Source organism: Hyla sarda, chromosome 9 (assembly GCF_029499605.1).
Source record: "Hyla sarda isolate aHylSar1 chromosome 9, aHylSar1.hap1, whole genome shotgun sequence".
Taxonomy (NCBI): domain Eukaryota; kingdom Metazoa; phylum Chordata; class Amphibia; order Anura; family Hylidae; genus Hyla; species Hyla sarda.
In genome coordinates, this window is record NC_079197.1 from 141,985,586 (window position 1) to 142,008,733 (window position 23,148).

At 41.8% G+C, this 23,148-nt stretch overlaps 1 protein-coding gene across 1 annotated transcript in view; it reads left to right on the forward strand.

Annotated features, from left to right (window-relative positions):
- The first annotated feature begins 4,536 nt into the window (after positions 1-4,536).
- The window catches only part of LOC130290753 (cytochrome P450 2C23-like), a 28,857-nt gene continuing 10,245 nt past the window's right edge, over positions 4,537-23,148 (forward strand). The window contains exons 1-7 of the mRNA XM_056538807.1: positions 4,537-4,823; positions 9,475-9,637; positions 15,603-15,752; positions 17,915-18,075; positions 20,791-20,967; positions 21,205-21,346; positions 22,645-22,832. Of these exons, the coding sequence (XP_056394782.1) occupies positions 4,641-4,823; positions 9,475-9,637; positions 15,603-15,752; positions 17,915-18,075; positions 20,791-20,967; positions 21,205-21,346; positions 22,645-22,832 (1,164 nt within the window). The 5' untranslated portion in view covers positions 4,537-4,640. The remainder of the gene's footprint in view (positions 4,824-9,474; positions 9,638-15,602; positions 15,753-17,914; positions 18,076-20,790; positions 20,968-21,204; positions 21,347-22,644; positions 22,833-23,148) is intronic.

Consider the following 23,148-nt stretch of genomic DNA (forward strand, 5'->3'; position numbering starts at 1 on the left):
AGGAGGACAAGATGGCTTTATAAGGGGGTACAGCATGGTATCTAAGGGGGTACAGAATGACAAGATGGCCTTATAAGGGGGTACAAGATGGTATTTAATGGGGTACAGGAGGAGAAGAGGGCTTTATATAAGGAGTACCAGAGCAGAAAATAAGTCTATAAAAGGAGAGAGGAGGTGTCTACAAGGGGGGGGGGGGACTGAAGGTGAGGAGGACATGTATATGGGGGGGGAGGGGGGGAGAAAGTGGGGGACATATATAAGGGATAGGCTGGATAGTCTATGTGGGGTGCAGAGAGGGCACCCATTAAGGGAGGATAAAAAGGAGAGGTCCATATAGAGGATAAGATGGGGAGTCTCTGGGAGGTAGGTGATTAGGTATTTATAAGGATCAGAGGTGAGAAACTGCAGGATGGGGGAAGGCAGCAGTGCCTTCTGCACCTCACAGCACCTTGCAGGTCAGACACACAGTGGTGAGTGCTACTGTTACACTTCCTGGCACCAGGCTGACATCTCAGTTGTCTGATGTCGGTTTAGGACATTCATGTAGATTTGAAAGATTCAGAGATTTTGTATTTTGCATAATTTTCTGTAAAGGCACAAATGCTCACTAGAAAGTATTTCTTTTGGGTATTCACTGATGGCACGACACTTTGCCTTGTCGTGAGTGCTTCCAACCCACACTATGCTGTGACATCTACTAGTCAGTGAGGGCCTTATGTTCAAGTTTCGCCTAATGCCTCATAAAGTATAATGGCGCCTCTGCTTCAGAGCACCGATTGGATGGAGAGGAAGCAGCTAAAGGCCCTCCCGCCATCCATCCATGCACTCAGTGATTTTGCCACGGATTTCGCAATCAGCTCCGCTGAGTTACCGGCTACGTTAACTCCAGCATTTAGATGCCGCAATCAACTTTGATCACAGCATCTAAAGGGTTAATGCCGGGCATTGGCCCTATCATTTATGCCCAGCATTTACCATGGGTCCTAGCTGCCAACAGAAGTCTAGTCCCACTGGGTATGAAGCGCACTCAGCCCATGAGTGTGCTTCAAACTGCGGTAGCATGACCAGAGTGTACAGGTACACACTTGGTCCTGAAGTACCAGGACACAAGGGCATACCTGTACGCCCTTCATTCTTAACAGGATAAAGACATAACTGTTTATTGGCTACCAAGGGTTTTACCCACTGTGGGACATAACAGCATTACAACCTAAAAGAAAATAAACCAATACTTTGTGGAGTTCCTTATGTTACTGTTACAGAGGTCGGTCTCCTAAGATAAGTCTCTTTTAGCATAGAAAATATAGATACCTGCATTTTTATCAAACCTTTAGTTGGTCCAACTCCTTCAAGTTAGTTGGGTTGCTTTGGTGTACATTAGTTTTTACAGGGAATGTGTCACCAAATTATATATTTTTTTTTGTTAGAGGTTAAATACATTTGTTTATATTTTTTAATATTTTTCAAAATCTTTATTATTTTATTCATATAAAAAATAATTATTAAAGTTTTCTCACTGTTGACCAGTAGAGGGAGCTAAAATGAGAATGTGAAGAGAAAGTAACTTGAAACTTATTAGCTTCAAATTTGGCCTCACCCCTTGCCCTGCTGGTGACCTTACACATCCCTTCATCTTGTTCCTGTGCAAGAGGGGGGGAGAAATTCCAAGGTGCTGCGCCATCCTGTTGGTGTCTGAAAAGTGGCAAAGTACAGCTGCTACAGGCTAATGGTACAACTCTGCTGCCTACTGTGGGTGAACTCTGCTGCCTACATCACTGTGGGGTGAACTCTGCTGCCTAAACCTACTGTGGGGGGGAACTCTGCTGCCTACACCTACTGTGGGGGAGCTCTGCTACCTACACCTACTGTGGGGGGAACTCTGATGCCTACACTTACTGTGGGGGGGCTCTACTGCCTACACCTTCTGTGGGGGGAACTCTGCTGCCTAAACCTACTGTGAGGGGAACTCTGTTGCCAATACCTACTGTGGGGGAACTCTGCTGCCTACACATAATGTGAGGGACTTGAGGGACTTCTGCTACCTAGCTAATGTGGGGAACTCTGCTGCCTACACCTTATGTGGGGGAACTATGCTGCCTACACCTAATGTGGGGGAACTCTGCTGCTTACACCTTATGTGGGGGACTATATACTGTGTTCGTGTGTGTATATATATATATATATATATATATATATATCGCCACGTAAAATGATACGCCTGCGCTTGGTGGCCATTGGCTGGCACAATGATGCAGTGCTGTGGGGCTGGTGTGCAATAGTTTCCAGCATTGGTTTTTCACTTTTAGCACCGCAATCTGTAGTTTTAATTTGTACCATTTTTGTTAGATGGGACTTTTTTTTATTACTTTTTATTCATTTTTTTCTTATATATGATGTTAAAATTCAGCAACTCTTGCATTTGGTATTATTTTATTTATTTAGTTACATCATTTACCGTGCAGGAATGTAAACATTATATTTTAATAGTTCGGACAATTCCACGCATGGGAATACCAGATATGATTTTTCTTTCTTTTTATCATCATTGACCCCTGCAATAGTGCAGCTGGGTCTAATTAAGGAACAGGAACATACCGACCGTTGTGTTTATCATCTTTAGGCATGGTGATTGGCATTGATTAATGCGTATAAAAACGAGATCACCACTGGCTACTGATGGCAGCCATCACTTACCACCTATGATGCGAGCACAGCTCCTGTGCTAGCTTGATAGATATTTAAAGTGTACCTGTAATTAACAAAAACTTGTAATATAATGTAGATAATTCTATTATATGTATAGTTGTAATATACATTGATTTAAAAATGTGTATATCTTTGGGTAAAAATATCATACTTGCAGCAATCGCCAAATACAGGAAGTGAGGACAGGAGAAGCAGGGCTCTGTGTGGGATCTTGGCTTGTCAGTCATCCTGCTGTGTGAGCCGGGAGCATGTCGCAGAGCCTCAGTCCACAGAGCCCTGCTTGTCCTCAGTGTACAGAGCCCTGCTTGTCCTCAGTGTGCAGAGCCTCGCTTGTCCTCAGTGCACAGAGCCCCACTTGTCCTCAGTGTATAGAGCCCCGCTCGTCCTCAGTGTACAGAGCCCTGCTTGTCCTCGGTGCACAGAGCCCTGCTTGTCCTCGGTGTACAGAGCCCTGCTTCTCCTCAGTGTACAGAGCCCTGCTTGTCCTCAGTGTAGCGAGCCCTGCTTGTCCTCAGTGTACAGAGTCCCGCTTGTCCTCAGTGTACAGAGCCCCGCTTGTCCTCAGTATACAGAGCCCTGCTTGTCCTCAGTGTACAGAGCCCTGCTTGTCCTCAGTGTACAGAACCCTGCTTGTCCTCGGTGTACAGAGCCCTGCTTGCCCTCGGTGTACGGCACCCTGCTTGTCCTCAGTGTACAGAGCCCGGCTTGTCCTCAGTGTACAGAGCCCCGCTTGTCCTCAGTGTACAGATCCCTGCTTGTCCAACCACACTTCTTGTATTTGGCCTTCTCACAGAGACACAAATACAATAGCTGTAGAGACATAAAATATAAAAAAAAATTTAAACAATGCATAGTACAAATATACATATAATGGCACTATCTACATTGTATAAAAAGTTAACGACATGTACACTTTAATGCTCCACAGGTTACAGGGACGCCCTTTTTTGTCAATGGGTTACACTGAATTTGTTGAGCAATGGGTAAGTTGACTGATTGATCTTCCCACTATGGCTGAATCCGCTTTTGTCAGAACTGCTGCAAAGATTTGAGATTGTTTTCACCTCTTACTGGGTATAGTGAGGAATCTGCAACAAAAGCCATGTAACACATTTGGTGTTTGCTATGTATTTGTCCGATCTGCATTAAAAGAATTCCAATGTATACGGCATTGCCTTTATGTTATAATTATTTACATATAATAGCAACATGCAGAAGCCTGGGGGGGGGGGGTCCAGATACTATACGCCCAGTGGATTATGCTCAGATGATGGGGTATGTAGTCCTTAGGTCACAGTAATCTTGCTTACAGGTTCCACCATGACATCTGTCATCTCGATTGGAAGAACATTACTGTATTTGGCAGTTTTCTAAGGCTTCCTTCACACTATTGAAAGGCTCCGTTACAAATTGACGTTAAGGGCTCTATTTTTTTCCCTCACTTTGAACGCCATTAACGTCCGTTTTTGTAACGGTTGTTAGAAGATGGCGGGAGAAAAATTTTATGAAATTTAAAACAGAGGCTCCAGCTTCCAATGCAAATGTGAACAAAGCCCAAGTCAAGGTAAAATAATGATGGACCTTGCTAGAAGATCAAGATAATATATCCATTATTTTCATTTTATTTAGGTTTTAAGCTTTTAAACTTTCGGAGGGGCTTAGCTGTGTATATGAAGTCTGGTGTCCTGTTAAAAATAAACTATAAGAGAAGCCATGTAAATCCCTTTCATTCTGTTATTGGACGTGTTCTTAGCTCAATCTTAGTCTGTATTTATTGCAGTATTTACAATGTGCTTTGTTATGCAATCCAGCTCTGCACTCTACACACGCCCTTCCTGTTCTCAATGTTTACATGTTGGAATATTGCCCAGGGCAGTCATAGCTAAATATAGTCAGAGTCTATAGTACAGACAGAGCTGGGATCACTGGGGTACATGATGGCTCTAAACATTGCAGGAACACTTCTCCTGGCCACTGGGGTCACTCTACTAATATATCTCATAAAATGGTGGAGAAGGATCAGACACAATAACCTACCCCCAGGACCTACACCTCTACCCCTCCTGGGGAACATTCTTCAGCTCAGCAGCAAAGATCTACCACAGTCTTTAGTAAAGGTAAGTACATGTGATATTATTAGTTATAGGATACCGGGTATATGGCAATTACTACAATAAATCTGTGGTTGAAATAATTTATACATTTGAGAGATCCAGTAATAGGAAAGAGAAGACTTTGAGAATTTACACTCCTCACATCAGCTTTACACGTCCATTATCATATACCGGATATGTTATGACAGTCTATGTCTGCTGCTCAACTGGCTAAAATTAGACTGTCATAAATAGCCGCCTATATATGATAAGCTCACTGGGTAAATGAGTAGAGTTTGCTTATCTCGCTTGTGTCTTGTTCTATTATGGGATTAGTCCTGTCTTGAAAGGGAGATACTGTACATATACCCTTAGGGAAATAACAATATATGTAAATTTGTGTACAGTAAATATTATAACAAAAGATGAGCTAGCCGAGCCCGGCGAACCTAGTCTTAACGATAAAATGAGGCTCGCAGAACTTTAGGCCTGGCAACAGGTTACCTGAATTATTGGTTACCTGAATTATTGTTATAGGACAAGGGATGAGGAACACACAACGTTTAGGCACCATTTCACCTAAAGATGAAGACGTACCTTGACAAGAAGAAACACTAAGATGACAGCAGGATAGTCCAGCATACTTTGCAGCTAGCAGTAAGATCAACCTGACCGCAGGTTAACCAATGATTGCTTGCATCCAGCCCCCAATCAGGAGACAGCACAGGGGTGGGTCTGAGAGACTGATAAAACCCTACGCATTGTATTGTGGCCACCATCTTGGAGAGAAAGCTGAGCAGTGAGCAGTGCACTGAACAACTCACTGTAGACCTATTGATCCCAATAAGCTATCACACTGTTATACAAAACAATTGCATTATGCAGTGGGCTGACCTCAGTTCCAGAATTATTGTCTCCAGTTGCACTAAAAATCCCAGCAGTGTGACATAACATACATTAAAGCATTGAGAGTGAACATGGAATATGCCCTTTTACGCAAGTTAGGCTTCTTTAACATTGCCGTTAGAACACAGCAGTGTGACGGCAGTCAGGGGAGCTGGGGAGAATAGAGGGAGAAAAAATATTGTGAGCACCACCCATTTGCCCAGGCCCAGTACAGATAACAGAAGCTGTCATCTGAGGAGAAGAAAGAGTGTGACAATATGACATTGAGCCAGAGGTCAGTGGATTCCTCATCGTCTACAGTTAGATGGTGCAGTGGAAATGGTCTGTTGTTCCGTCATCTTAACATGTTCAGAGCAGGAGGTTAGTGGTACTGTGAGAAAAGTAAAGCGTAGCAGAGGTAAGGAAAGAACATCTGTCAGACGTACCAGACGAAGGCCAGCTGGTCTGATCATCTCAATAGCAGGTGATGGTGTGGTAGCCCTTGGGGGGTGTATGGTAGAGGGGGTGTTGTTTCGGTAGATGAGGGGTTAAGGTTAACCCTATAGTTCGTGACACCAGGCTGAGGGCTAGTATGCTGAGGTAATTCTCTGGGCTATCGCCGCCCTTCCCAGTAACGATAGGTGCATGCATAAAATGACTGAAGGTCCACAAGGTAGTTGAACTTGAATTTGGATAACTTTACTTAAATGCTTGCGGTACAGCCAATGAACAGTAACAGTCTCAGGAATACAGTCTCTATATAGTTCAATGACTGACAGTTGTTGCGGACCTTGACTTCTGATATAGTCTGAGAATTTAGGGTAATTTGCGAAGATCTGTCTGGATTTAAGAGATAGATAAGGTCCGGTGATCTTGCAGAGTGCTTAGGGATTGATGCACTCACGATTCTGAATAGATCAGCCATTGCCGCAAGGCTCGGGCCTAACTCACTGCGGAAGACAGCTGCGCAGATCCTGCTCATTTGACAGCCCGGGAACAAGAGAGAGAGAGTAGTGGCCGCCGTTCTTTTATATGGGCAGGGGCAGGGCCGTTTTTACTGGTCCAAGCAACTGTCACTCACCGTCACAGGGAGTGATGGGTGAAATACGTCATAGGGACCTCCAAAGGTCTTTAAGCCTAAAAACCATAGAGTTTACCTGATCACGTGACCTGCAGGTCCTGCTACACTCCGTACAGGTAATTAACCATTTATACAATCATATTTATATAAATCCTAAATAACTGCTAGATAAGTAATACCTAGATGAGAGGTGACAAGGGGTGGAATAGACAAGAAGAACCCCGAAGTCCTAGGGACTCTGGCTATGGGGACTTCTACATAGGTACCGTAGATGATGCGGTACCGGGACACCACAAAGGCGACGCTCCAAAAACCTGCCAAAGAACGGGTACAGTTGGGTGATGTTCATCCTATGCAGTATTCTGTCATGTGAAAATATGTGGAAATGTTTTTCTACCATACCAGATGCAGAAAGCGCAGCACTGTGCCTTCTGCTTCTTCTGCTTCTTTCATTTTGCGGAGGCCTTGTTCTTGTTAAAAATGAAAGAAGAGATATGATTGGTTGCTATGGACTTTTTAGTTGTGAAGCCTAGAGGAGTCAAATCCATTTTTTACACTAATTCACGTACAGTTTTTGGCCACACTTTAAGATATATAATCAAATAGTGACTACTTTCCAGAATGTATATTTTTTGCCCTTAACACCATGGAAAAATGAAGCATCACATGGTTCTCAATATAATTGATAAGCTACCGTAATTGTACAGCATAGATGTGTTGGGTTCTCCAGAGAGTAGCTCTTTACAGTCTAATTAAAGGTTGTCATGAAACAGGATAGAGTGCTTTTAATGCTGGTGGCCACATATAAGCATGCCTTCTTTAATGGCAGTCATCTGGACTTTTCCCTTTAAAGGAGTACTCTGGTGCAGAGTACTCCTGCTCCGTCCTGCCCAGGCTGCAAAAAAATGAAAATAAACCATCCCTCACCTTCCTGGGTCCCCACGGAGTGTCACTACACGGAAGTATAAAGGAGATGGACCGGAGGACCGATCAGCTGTAGTGGCGCTCCGCTGGAACCCAGGAAGGTGAGGGATGGTTCATTTTTTTTTTTGCAGCCCGGGCAGGACGGAGCAGGAGTACTCTGCACCAGAGTACTCCTTTAAGGGTGTATTCACATGTACAGATTTGATGCGCAGGATTTTTTGCTGCAGATTTCAATGTAAACTAAATTACTGAATACAGCATCAAATCTGCGCAGGATACTGTATTTGTGAATAGATCCTAAAGGGGATTATTTTTTTTTTAAATCAACTGGTGCCAGAAAGTTAAACAGATTTGTAAATTACTTCTATTTGAAAATGTTAATCCTTCCAGTAGTTATCAGCTGCTGTATGCTCATAGGAAATTTTTATATTTTTTAATTTATTTTCTGTCTGACCACAGTGCCCTCTGCTGACACCTCTGTCCATATCAGGAACTGTCCAGAGCAGAAGAGGTTTGCTATGGGGTTTTTCTCCTGCTCTGGACAGCTCCGGACATGAACAGAGGTGTCAGCAGTGAGCATTGTGGTCAGACAGAAAAGAAATTAAAAAAGAAAATAACTTCCTCTGAGCATACAGCAGCTGATAAGTACTGGAAGGAATAAGATTTTAAAATAGAAGTAATTTACAAATCTGTTTAACTTTCTGGCACCAGTTGATTTAAAAAAAAAATTTTCACCGGAGTACCCCTTTAATCATTACAAATCCAGACGCAGCCCACAGATACCAGTATTGTCATAAACGTACCTGTCCTCACTCCTGCATCGCATCAGGTCCTGGCATAGTGCCACTGAGAGTGTCTCAGGATTTCCATGATGACCGACTCTGCTCATTCTTTGACAGGCCTGGTAAACCAATCAGATTTAGCACCACACCTCTTGAGGGTGAGGTATTTAAACTGGACATTTGCTGCATCAATATGCCTATTATTGTATTACTACCCTTCTCTCTAGTTGACTCTTGCTCTGTTCCTTTCTATGTTCTGCATTTAGATTTTGATTTCATACTATTATGTGCTTGTCCCTGAATTTTCTTCCTGTTGCATTGTAGGGACCATCTCCCAGTATAGTGCAGATCGTCCAAGTAGGTAGGGACAGTGGTTTGAGGTGAGTTCAGGGCTACGCTGCTTCCTACCTGCAAGAGTGGCCATGGCTAGCATTTGCTAATCTTGATAATTATGAGTTGCACCTTGATTTGTTATTGCTTAAAATGGTAAATTCTGGCCCCCTGTAATTAAAGGGTTACTATCATTTAAATAAAGCTATTGACATTTTGCCCAGGCATTTGTAAAGTTTTGATGGCACTGTGTCTCTCTTATGAAATTTGTTGCAGTCATTAGTTATCAGCCAGGGAAGTGCTCTGTGTCACTCTCTGACCTTTATATAGAAAAGGTTGGGTTTGATTGACAGCAGGAAGTGAAGCGCCCTCTTCCCCGGCTAATAACTAGCGACTGCAGATACAGCCCCTGAGACACGATGCCATCAAAACTTTTGACATGTCTGGGCAAAATGTTGAAAGTTTTTTTTAAATGATAGTAACCCTTTAAGGAATGTGCACGGAAGCCACAGCTGGTATTGTCACGTCTTACTCTGGATAAGGCTTTCATGACCTTGTTACACAAGATCCTTGTCTTTAAATCAACAGCTCCTACTCGGACTGGAATTACACTTGTGTGATAACAACCGTAATATTTCATAATTCCTTTTTTATGTTTTCTCTTTCTCTCCAGCTTAGTGAGAAGTATGGACCGGTCTATACCCTCTACATATCAAACCTTCGCACAATAATACTTGTTGGGTACGATGCTGTGAAAGAAGCTCTGGTGGATCATGGTGACGTGTTTAGTGATAGAGCAGAAACAGGATTAGGAGAGTTTTTTAATAAAGACTTTGGTAAGCCACTAAAGTAAATGTCTAAAATAACCATTAATAATTTGTTTTATCAGATTTACGAAAACTGTTTAATTTTTAAATAGTACAACCTAACCCGGACAGTTTTCAATTAAGCCAGATTTATCACAGTGAAAATAAAGCTGGTAAATCCATAGACTGTCTGGTTTACGCTTTCATCAACTTTTACTTGGCATACCTTAGACCAGAATACTGCATGTGTGAGGCTCTGTTCAAATTGTATGTTTTGTATAATGTGAACAAACCCTTCTGCCAGTGTCCTCCCACACAGGGAGATTCCAGCTGTTGCTAAACTACAACTCCCAGCATGCCCAGACATGTCGTTTTACAACAATTGGAGGCTCCCTGTTGGGGAAGACATTGCAATATGGGCGCTCTCCCCAGCGGAGAGCGCTAAAAATGTCCTAACCAATTTTTTGTGTTTTTTTTTTCTTCTAGTTTCAGATCTGTGTATGCAGAGGATTATGGCGGATTTGGAGGACTACTGCGGATAAACTGGATTTTTTTCCTTTTAATAAAATGGTTAACGAGGGCTGTAGAGGAGTATTTTTTAAAATAAAATAATTATTCCAATGTGTCATTTTTTTTATTTATTTAATTTTCAGGCTTAGTAGTGGAAGCCGTCTTTTTGACGGAATCCAGTACTGAGCCAGGGCTAAGTGTTAGCCCCAAAAACAGCTAGTGCCAACCCCCAATTATTACCCTGGTACCCACCGCCACAGGGTGCTGGGAAGAGCCGGTACAAACAGGCCCGGAGCATCAAATATGGTGCTCCTGGGCCTAGGTGGTAGCAGGCTGGCGTTATTTAGGCTGTGGAGGATCAGTAACAATGGTCCTAGCCTACTCTGGTAACGTCAGGCTGTTGCTGCCTGGTTGGTATCTGGCTGTGAATAAAACTAGGGGGAACCCTATGCGTTTTTTTTTCATAAATAAATGTAAAAAATGCATAGGGTTCCCTGTATTTTCTGTATCAGCCAGATATCAACCAAACAACAACAGCCTGATATTACCAGGGTGGGCGAGGACCATTTTTACTGGCCCTTCCCAGCCTAAATAACGCTAGCCTGTTACCGCCTAGGCCCAGGAGCGCAATTTTTTATGCTCCAGGCCTGTTGGTACCGGCTCTTCCTGGCACCCCTGTGGTGGTGGGTACCGGGGGTTAGCGCTAGCTGTTTTTGGGGCTAACGATAAGCCGCAGCTCAGTAATGGATTGCGTCAATAAGACGGCTTCCACTACTAAGCCTGAACATTCTATAAAAAAAAAACTAAAAACATGACACATTGGAAACATTTTTAAAAAACACGCCCCACTGCCCTTGTTAGCCATTTTATTAAAGGAAAAAAAACAGTTCATCCGCAGTAGTCCTCCGAATCCGCCGTAATCCTCTGCATACACAGATCTTAAATGAGAATAAAAAAGAAACACAAAAAATGGGTTAGGACATTTTTGACGCTCTGGTGAGAGCGCCCATAATGCAATGTCTTCCCAAACAGGAAGCCTCCAATTGTAAAAAAAAGAAACATAGAATGTGTTGGCAGATAAGAACCATATGGCCCATCTAGTCTGCCCAATAATCAGAATCCTATCAATAGTCCCTGGTCCTATCTTATGTGAAGGATAGCCTTATGCTTATCCCATGCATGTTTAAACTCCTTCACTGTATTTGCAGCTACCACTTCTACAGGAAGGCTATTCCATGCATTCACTACTCTCTCAGTAAAGTAATACGTCCTGATATTACTGCAGAAACCTTTGCCCTTCTAATTTAAAACGATTTCCTCTCTTGGTAGTTTTTCTTCTTTTAAATATGCTCTCCTCCTTTATCGTGTTGATATATAAAAGTCTCTATCATATCCCCTCTGTCTCTTCTTTCTTCCAAGCTATACATGTTAAGGTCCTTTAACCTTTCCTGGTAAGTTTTATCCTGTAATCCATGTACTAGTTTAGTATCTTCTTTGAACTCTCTCTAGAGTATCTATATCTTTCTGGAGATACGGCCTCCAGTACTGCGCACAATACTCCAAGTGAGGTCTCACCAGTGTTCTGTACAGCGGCATGAGCACTTCCCTCTTTCTACTGCTTATACCTCTCTCTATACATCCAAGCATTCTGGTAGCATTTCCTGCTGCTCTATTACATTGTCTTCCTACCTTTAAGTTTTTTGAAATAATTACTCCCAAATCCCTTTCCTCAGATACTGAGCTCAGGACTGTATCACATATTTTATATTCCGCCCCAGGGTTTTTACCCCCAGGTGCATTATCTTGCACTTGTCCACATTACTGTTAGGATTCGGTTAGCTGGATATGGATCCTCTGTGTCAGCGAGGGATTGGCGTGGACCGTGTCGGTGGACCGGTTCTAGGGTTGCTACTGGTATTCACCAGAGCCCGCCGCAAAGCGGGATGGTCTTGCTGCGGCGGTAGCAACCAGGTCGTATCCACCGGCAACGGCTCAACCTCGCTGACTGCTGAGAAGGCATGGGACAGAAGCACTAGGCAAAGGCAAGGTCAGACGTAGCAGAAGGTCGGGGCAGGCGGCAAGGTTCGTAGTCAATAGCAACAGCAAGAGGTCAGCTACACTCGTAAGGCAAACACTGTAACGCATTCTCTGGCACAAAGGCAACAAGATCCGGCAAAAAAGTGAAGGGGAAGTGAGGTAATATACACAGGGAGCAGATGGAAGCTAATTAGACTGATTGGGCCAGGCACCAATCATTGGTGCACTGGCCCTTTAAATCTTAGAGAGCTGGCGCGCGCGCGCCCTAAGGAGCGGAGCCGCGCGCGCCAGGATGTGACAGCCGGGGATCGGGACAGGTGAGTGACTTGGGATGCGATTCGCGAGCGGGCGCGTCCCACTATGCAAATCGCATCCCCGCCGGCAGAGTCAGTGCAGCACTCCCGGTCAGTGGGTCTGACTGGGGCACTGCAGAGAGAGGAACGCCGCAAGCGCTCCGGGGAGGAGCAGGGACCCAGAGCGCTCGGCATAACAATTACATTTCAGTTGCCAGAGTTCTGACCATTCTTCTAGTTTTCCAAAATCCTTTTCCATTTGGCGTATCCCTCCAGGAACATCAACCCTCTTAAATATCTTTGTGTCATCAGCAAAAAGGCATACCTTACCATCGAGACCTTTTGCAACATCACTAATGAAGATATGAAATAATATTGGTCCCAGTACAGATCCCTGAGGTTCCCACTGGTAACAAGACCTTGCTCTGAATATTCTCCATTGACTTCAACCCTCTGTTGTCTGTTACTCAGTCACTGCCTAATCCACTCAACAATATGGGAGTCCAAGCTCAATGACTGCAGTTTATTGATAAGTCTTCTATGTAGGACAGTGTCAAAAGCCTTACTAAAATCTAGACATGCGATGTCTACTGCCCCTCCGCCATCTATTATTTTGGTCACCCAGTCAAAAAAATCAATGAGATTTGTTTGACTTATTTGTCTTTACTTTAGACAGCAAATGTAGAACCTATTCCTCTGTAAAGATACATGCATCAAATAATTCATTAGTCTTCCTCCCTAATGGAGGTCCTTTTCCTTCTTTTTCTTCTGTAAAAAAGCCAAAGGCTGTCTGGGCATGCTGGGAGTTGTAGTTTAGCAACAGCTGGAGTCTCCTTGTCTGGGAAGACACTGGCAGAAGGGTCTGTTCATGTTATACAAAATTTGGCTGTTTCCACACACCAGGAAAAACGCCAGAAAAACTGTCCAAACGCAGGAAATCTGTGGCAGTTTTTCTGGAAGTTTTTCCTGGTGTTTTTGCTGGTGGGAAAAAGCTTCAGTGGAATCCTAGCCTAAATCTGTGCCACTGAGCAGAATAAAGAAAAAGTAAGTGATTCTCAGCTTTCACTATTCTACAAATGCCATATCACTGTTCAATAGTACTTAAAACAAAACTTTTTTTGGATACATAAAATATGCAAATCAACCTTTCCGAGAGAGCTTTTCAACATCTAAAGTGTATCAAAAATGAGCGAAGCAATGGTTGTAATGTAGGCTGCTCCCAGCCATAAGATTATTGCTATATACATGCGTTTACTGATGTTATGCCTGGAAAGCAACATGACTGTGAGTACACCACCCCTTTTCTTTATCTAATTCTATATATTTAGATGGTAACTGCACTACATAGCACCTTCCTGTTCTTATATTTGTAAATATTTAGGTGCAGCTATGGGTGTGTCCCTCTCATGTTGAACATCATAAAGATGTTCTTGGACTCTTCTACTGTATTAACTTCTGCTTTGGCTTGCCTATATCATTCAGTGGGCAGGGGCACTGACACAGATAAACAACACCCATGATTTACAACTAAAAAAGTCTCATATTGTGTAGAAAGAATACTGTTTTGGATGTCCTAATATACAGCCATGCTTTACAGATGCCATATCTATGGAGCTGTGAACCAATCCATCTTTTATACTTCTCCCAATGTCATAAAAGTGATACCCGGTCCCTTAGCCAACAATGGAGTCTTATGAGCCTTCAAGAATGGACCAGGGTGGCTGGTCAGGGTCGAAAGAAAGCTTTCAGATGGAAAGCACAGAGATGAAAACCTGGTCTAGAGTGCTATGGACTGGGATGAAGGTTCACCTTCCAACAAGACAATAAACGTAAGCACAGCAAAGACAACACAGAAGTGGCTTAAGCCTGAACTTTGGTAATGTTTTTGTATAGCCCGGCCTGGTGAGACCAATTGTCCCCCATGGAACCTAACAGAGCTTGAGAGGATCTGCATAGAAGAATTGCGAAAAATCTCTTAATCCAGATGTGCAAAACCCTGTGGTATGATACTTACCAAGACTCAAGGCTGTAATCGCTGCCAAAGGGCTTCAACTATGTACTATGTAAAGCGTCTGAATACTTAAATCAAAGCAAAATTTTCTTTTTTCCTTTTCAGTTAGCATAGATTTTTTACATTTAGTTTTCACTTTGTCATTATGGTGTGTTGAGTGCAAAATGATGGCGTGAAACTAAATATATCAGTATACCATAACACAATATGAAACAAGTAAAAGGGTCTAAAAACTTTCCAAATGCGTTGTTTATCAGCTTTATTCAACATGCAGAGATGTTGGTGAGAACCTTAAATAGGCACTCTCATTAAAAATTATTTTTTGCTATTGCACTCCTTATGGCAAATAAAAAATATTTCTAATATACTTTGTTAAACAAATATAAAGTTTTATATGTGTTATTTGTGCTTAAAAAAGCTCAAGAGCACATTTTCCCCCATCTCATACACAGACTTTGGACCGAAGTCCAAACACAGGAAGAGCAGCCTGGAGTGCTGGGGGGGGGGGGGGGTGTCCAACCAACAGCATATGGTAGATAAGTGTGAGAGGAGCTATGATTGGATGAGGCTGGACGCACGCCCCTCAGCACTCCAGGCTGCACTTCCTGTGTTTGGACTTCGGTCCTAAGTCTGTGTATGAGATCGGGGAAAATGTGTTCTTGAGCTTTTTTTAAGCACAAATAAAACATAGAAAACTTCAATTTTTTTTAAACAAAGTATATTAGAAATATTTTTTATTTACCATAAGGAGTGCAAAAGCAAAAATTTGTTTTAATCAGAGTTCCCATTTAAATGTAAATATCTAAAAGCTGCAGAATTTACAAAACCCCTTTAACTTTACTAGTTTGTGGTACCATAATGGTGACCACTACTTTTAGCTTTTAATATAATCTTATTTTTTGAGGATTTCTTCAGTTTAATAGCCATTGAAAGGGGTAGTTCAGGATTTAAATATATAGTGCCTCTTTCTTTAGGAAACAGCTCCAACCCTGTCCATGAACTGTGTCTGATGTTGTAGCTTAGTACTATTGAAGCGATTGAGACTCTCACATCTTGTAGACCGTTGTGGCGCTGTTTTTGGAGGATAGCATTTATATCTTGATAATCCTGGATTACTTCTTTAAATGCATTCTTGAATTTACAGGGATCTTTGCAAGCAGTGGAGAAAGATGGAAAATCCTTCGTCGGTTTTCTCTGACAACTTTGAGAAATTTTGGATTTGGAAAGAGGAGCATTGAAGAAAGAATCCAAGAAGAAGCTCAATGTCTCAATGAGAAACTGATGAAGGACAAAGGTGAGTTGGGTTCCATAAATAGGTTCCATATTAGGTTTTATATTTTGTTGATCAACAACTATTAATCTGAACTTCCATATCTGCTAAGCCTAGTGAAACAAAGGCAGAATTAGGTATAAAAATAGGTTGTTTTCCCAAGAAAACGTGTCAAAAACTCATAACAATACTTTAAACCAGACGAGCTCTTTATTTCATACTAATAACCCTATTAAATATAGATGATAAATGCTATTCTATACCTCATACGGACCATTTCCTTCTTAAATAAGGTTAAATGGGACTTCATGGATCAAATTCAGGCAAACCTTAGATAGAACAAGAATGTTTGTGGATCTCATCCATATAGTTGAGACAGGTCGGGCGCCTGATCTCACTGGACCCTGAGAAGACGTTCAAGTGAGTTACGAGGGTTATCTATGGGCAATTGTAAGCAAATTTGGCTTTACCAACACCTTTCCTCAAAGCATTATAGCATCTAAATTTCTATCCACTTACAGCACAATTAGAAACATAACACGACAGGGATGCCTATTATTCAAATTCATTTTTGTCTTAAGGATGCGTTTGCACATTGCATTGCTTTTACAATACAGTCAGAAAACCGTTACCGTTACATAAGTTTTACATTAGAATACAATTTAAACATGTGGCACAGATTAAAGGGGTTTTCTGGAGATTATTTTTATAAGCACAGATAAAGCTGAACAGCAGAACACAGTGAAGGAAAAAAGTATTTGATCCCTTGCTGATTCTGTACGTTTGCCCACTGAGAAGTGATCTGTTATTAAGAAATGATCAGTCTATAATTTTAATGCTAGGGTTATTTAAACAGTGAGAGACAGAATAGCAACAATGGTAAAAAAAAAAAAGAGTCCGAGAGAGATTGCACTCACCATCCACAGGCTTTATTCACCGGAGTGTAGACATACAAGGTAGAGGCAGGGGCACATCTAAATGAGCTTATGCTTTTACATAAAAGAGAAAGTATAAGCTTGGATATCTAATATAATAATAATAGTACAGAATTTTAAAGTGATAAAACATGTCAATTTGTAATCCCTGTTTAACTTACATGCTACGTGCTGAGCTCCCATGTGTGTGATCTCCCCTGCCTCCTCCATTTTCCCTTTCCGTCCCGCCTTCGTAATGAACATGCAAATATCCACCAGGGGTGAGCCCTGGGGTGCTCTTTGAGGCAGAGCAAAGGCAACATGCCTCGCTACACCCAGAAGGCAGTGGTGATCACCCCCTCACCCGGCAGATTTTTGCTAATTCATCATGGAGGTGGGAAATGTAGACAGGAAATATGGAGGAGGCAGGGGAACTCGGCAAGCTGGCTCCCAGTCTCCATTACAACTAGGAGAAAGAAGACCTATCACTCTACAAATACTAGACAAATTGCTGTAAGTGAGGACTTTTTCTTAAAGCTGCTTACCTGCATTATAACCCCATATATTAGATTTGGTGTGGGTGAACAGCTTGTCAATTTCTCTCTAAGGGTCCAAATGACCTGAAATGCATCAGAAGCAGCATCATGTCTTATGTGTCTGAAATATAAAATAAAGTAACCTTTTTTTTATTCAATACTGTGCTTATATTTTTAGGAAGGAAATTGTTAAGTTGAGAGTTATCTAGGAATAAAAAAACAGCACCACATTTGTACTCATGTTGTGTGTGGTTTTATAGTTTACTTCTGTTGAAGGGAATGGAGTCAAGTTGCAATACCACACACAACCTGAGGACAAGTGTGGTGCTGTTTTTGGAAGAAATTAGCTCTGTTTTTCTGTTCCTTGGAAACCTCTTTAATAAAAAAAAATATGTGTGGTTCATCATATGGTATATATATATATATATATATATATATATATATATATATATAGGAATATGCAAATCAGCTCATTACATCACCTTCTCAGGCGATGTTCCCTGGTATCAGCTTAGCTCCAGTTACGGAATATAAAAATGCCAAACCAGAACTCTCTCTCCAGTAGGAAAGAGGGACCCATCCTTGAAAGCTCCGTCACTCCAGGAGTGGTGAACTCGCCCTGAGTTAAATACTCATCCCGTATATATATATATATATATATAATGATCCCGCTGTCTATATTATATTGTATTGTATTTTGTATAATGTCTGACCAACTCTTTATTTGTACTATTAGATTCTCCAATTGACCCAGCATATATATTAGGACGCGCTGTTTCCAATGTCATCTGCTCTATTGTGTTTGGCGAAAGATTTGACTATGAAAACCAGAAACTCTTGGCACTCTTGTCATATCTTGAAGATATCATACGGATGGCCAGCTCCTCCATAGGGCTGGTAAATTTTACAAATTTACAAACATTACAGGTTTTCACTACATCTGGCAAGTTTAAGGCAAAATGGAGTATTTTAGTGGTGTATATGTTTGCAGAGAATTGGAGCATAGATACGAAAATAAGTCAACTTTACATTAAGAATATATGTTATTTTGTGTCTACAGGTACAAGGTAGAAAACATCTTAGCTATATGGGGTACAGAGGGGGCAGATACATGAAGGCCCTGGTGTCGCCTAAATGTAACAGTCGAAGTGGGTGGGTATTCATCCAGCTCCTGACTCCAAGCCATATCTGGGGCAGAAATAGGAATAAATTTCCCTTTAAATATATGTCACAGACCTGAATCTATTGCACAAACCTCAATTTGATTTGTACCTGTCCTAAAAAGGGATAAAGAAGCCTGGAGGTCACAGAGTGAAAAGTAAAGACTTCTTTAACAGTCCCACTGGGACCATCAGGCACTTCACAAAGAAGGCACCTACAGTAAAATGACTGATAGGAATAGTATTCATGACAATATTGCACAACAAGGCAGTACTTCTATATCGCACAAAGTCAACAGAAAACCAGGAAAACTCTATCTCTATTTGCTACACTAGGGGAACCTAGGCATTAGGGTATCCATTCTACCCTTGCCTTGGAGCATGAAGAGGTGTAAAGGCTCTTGTGCCACGAAACAAAGCTCAGTGTTATAAGTCATACATGTAGGTGTAGGGCCCTGTTATACATGGTAGGATAATTCTCTCTCTTAGTTTTGAGCAAGTGGTGGCAGCGGTTTTTGAAGGAGAAAAATAGATCCATGCAGGTTTTTGTTATGTTTAGCTTGAGATGTTACTTCTGCTCCCTCAGACTATTAAGGATCCATTTCCCTCCTTTCAGTGTCTGGTGATAGTGATCGCTTCCTGCTGTCATGAGTTGGTGTGGTAGTTTATCAATTTGCAGGCTGTTTTCATACTAAACAATTTGCTGTTGGCTTTGGATTTTTTCCGGTGTATCTAATCAAATGACTTACTCATAGGCCGTGTTTTCCTGGTATATGTTGCCCTTTATGTTCGTTGTTTGCACACTGTCTGGACCATCCTACAAAAACTTCTACTCAGTCTGCCCCACTCATTGAAGTCATAAGTTTTCACTGGCTTTCATCATACTTATAATTATTCATGCAACTGTTGACTGTTCTCCCTATTCTGTCTTACTAAATCCTGAGGGGATCTGAGCAGTGGAAGCAATAGTTGGGACCCAGGAAAAGAAACTGATAAAGGTGAACCCTGTTCCAGCTGTCTTGTAACCTGCCAGTGTTGTAACACGTCCAGAAGCTTTAAAGGGGTACTCCACCCCTAGACATCTTATTCCCTATCCACCGGGATCTCGGCTGTAGCACCAATCTCAACGGCTTCCGGAAACGCTGGAGGCTTCGGATCCCGACCACGCGAGCGGAAGAGCGTGACGTCACGACTCCGCCCCGTGTGACGTCATGCCCCTCAATGCAAGTCTATGGGAGGGGGCGTGACTTGTGTTGTCGCGATCCGAAGCCTCCAGCGTTGCCAGAAGCCGTTGAGGTGGGTGCTGCAGATGAGATCCTGGGGGTCCCAAGCAGCGGGACCCCCACGATCTGACATATTATCGCCTATCCTTTGGATAGGGGATAAGATGTCTAGGGGCGGAGTACCCCTTTAAGTTACACCTTTATACGAAGACCTAGTATCGCTACATACTACAGACTATGTGTGGTCTTATCCAGCAATCATATTTCTCTTTCTACATTACATCCTCTGCCGCTTACAATACATTTGGTAGCCTAGCAAAAATCGGGAAAAAATTAATGAATTATGAAGACATACAGCTCTCTAAAGAAGCTGTAGACACAAAATGGAAAAATTTAATTTTTAACTTTATATGCATTAAAGTAAAGTAATAGGAAAATTATTATGAAATGGTAACATATGAGTTATCCAATTAGATGATGTATGAAAACTTGACCCTGGGGATGAGCGAACCCCCTAACATTCCTTTAAAATAAAGTTTGGATTCCGCCCTATACTCTTGGGCCAGGTGCAGAGCAGCCACTTACCTTTGTGGGTCATACAGTAAACAGTGATGCAAAGCACATCACTATTCAATGTATAACAGCAGGGTCAAAATGGCAAAATTCTGGTCTTTTCTTAGTTTCTATGGCATCCTGCACTATGTAGTATGCACTGAGCCAGAGGCATACACAGTTTGCCTCCTGCTCAGTGTAAGGATTTAGGTGGTAAATCACCACTTAGCACCTGGTAAGGACAGTAAGCAGTGCCGCATAGCACAACATTGCTTGCTGTCAGGGATCAGGGACTCCTGTGAAAGTAATAAGAGTTCCTGAACTTCTGCAAGGCCTAGTGAAAACCCCCACCTGCTCCCTGCTCCTGTCTGTTGCCTTAAGTCTTGATCTTCGGCCTCTAGTGACCACTTGCTGGTCACTAGAGTGCTGGAGAAGAATGACCCTCAGCACTAGCAATCACAAAATGGTCACTAGAAACCGATAAGAAAGACACTGGGCTACAGACAGGAGCGGGAGAGAAGAAGGTGACTATTAAACAACACCTTTGGGCCTGAATGACTAGGCATACAGTGTATGCCAGACTGCTCAACAAAACTAAGAATAAAAGAATAAGAAAAAATTGTATTCAACCCCAAAAAATGTTTATGTAATGTTTTTCTATCTTTCCCATTTATTAGCTCTTTATCATGTTCCCATACATAATGCCCTACATTCCAGGGCCTCATCATAATTTCTTCAAAGTGACTGGCAACTTGAAACAATTTATTAAGGAGATGATAAACACCCACCAAGAGACCCTGGATGAGAACTGCCCTCGTGACTTCATAGATTGCTTCCTTATAAAGATGGAGGAGGTGGGTTTGTAGATTATCTTAGCAGACCTTTGGAGTTACACATATAAACAGAGTCTGTACCAACCAGAATTCTATTGTTTTTAAAAATAGGATATTAAATTGAATCAGTTTATTGCTTGCACTTTTTACTTGTTCCTGTTGTGATTCCTCTATAGTCTATAGTATATATATGGCTCTTTGACATGTTTCTTTATAACTAAAACAATTAAAAAAATAAAAGGAACTGAAACTTTTCAGGAAAAAAACAATCCGGACACAGAATTTACAGAGGCAAACCTAGAGGCGACAATATTAGACTTATTCTTTGCTGGAACAGACACTACAAGTTTGACACTGAGATATGGGTTTCTTCTACTCATGAAATATCCAGAAATACAAGGTAAGCATTTTACATTGAAGTTACTTTATATTATTAAAACATTTTTTATTTGTAAATAACACATCATGCTCATAGGGTCAACTATAAAGGGTGGTGAGGTCGCAGTCGCACCCAAGCCCTGGTGTCTAAGAGGTCCCAATCCCAATTACAGATGTGGCATTAAAGACAAGTCCACTATTGTCAGCCGTTCCAGTACAAAAGAGAACAGTCGTAGATAAACCCAGGAAAGTCATGGGTTAAGGTTGTGTTTACAAGTTGGGACTTATTATCAGAACCGCGACCAATAACCCCATGCGTTTTTTCCATGTTTTACCACAAATGACCGATATTGCAACATTACACTTTTTACTGCTTTTGCATAAGTACGGTAAAAAGTCTTACCATGATTTTGGATGTTTATGGAAAAAAAAAAACGTGAACGGTAATTATCTGAGGTAGCCACAATGTGTGAAATAGGGAAAACAAAATAAGAAAGCAATTTTGTAAATGGCCCCTAAATAATTCCTGAATACACATGGCTGGGCAAAGCTAGAACAAGCCAAGAGGCCAAAACTGCAAACCAAAGCTGGGAGGTAGATTGTACAAAACTAGACAAGCTCAGATATCGACATCCTCATTCATAACAAAGTCATCTACCACCCTATACTTCAACTTCCTATAACACAACAAATAATAATAATAGGAATAACATAATAAGTCGGTTGAAGTAGGACTTGTGTCCTATTTAGAGACAGGAGTATGCCCCTTATATGTAATTGAAAGCATAGGTGAAAGGGGTTATCCAGGGGTAAGTAAACATCTACTTTTCTCCATCACTCCCACTGTGCCTCTGCTGTCCTGCTCCAGTCCCCGACTGTGATCCTCTTCTTGAGCTGCAGCATGACGCATGGGTCCACAGTGTCGTCGGTGCCCAATGTGTTCTACTGCTGCTCAGCCATTCACTGTCCACAACAATGTCCCGCCTCGGCCAGTGATTACCTGGATGGCAGTATGACACTCCGGGCCCCTATGTCACTCCGGCCCATGCTGCAGTGCAGAAAGAGGATTGCAGCTGGGGAGCGGAGCAGGACACCAGAGGCACAGTGGAAGCGCTAAAGTAGAGGTTTATTTTTGCAGTATATTTTTTATATACTGTACAATGGGCATGGGTCTTAACCCCTCCCTGGGATAACCTATTTAAATTCATGGGCCACAATAAAGTGATTGTCAATAATTAATTTGCTCGGAACTACATTATGGACACAATTATAATTCTATGCTGACAACTATGTCTTTTATTTTGCTCTTCTAAATTTCAGATAAGATCCACAATGAGATTGACAATGTAATAGGTAAAAATCGCTGTCCAGCCATAGAAGACAAGAGTAACATGCCCTATACAGAAGCCGTTATCAATGAGATCCAGAGATTTGCCGATATTGTCCCCACAAGTGTTCCCCATGCTGCCAGCAAAGACACGACCTTCAGAGGATATCACATTCCAAAGGTAAAGGAAATCTTACACCACTCTTGTTACAATTATTCTGCATGCTTCACTACTCACTATGGTACCTCAAAGACACTAACCCCAGGGTAACCTAACGCTGAAAAAGGTGTACTAACTTTCTCAATATAATAGTTTAAAGGGGTACTCCGGTGGAAAACTTTTTTTTTTAAATCAACTGGTGGCAGAAAGTTAAACAGATTTGTAAATTACTTCTATTAAAAATCTTAATCCTTCCAGTACTTATTAGCTGCTGAATACTACAGAGGAAATTGTTTTCTTTTTGGAACACAGAGCTCTCTGCTGCCATCATGACCAC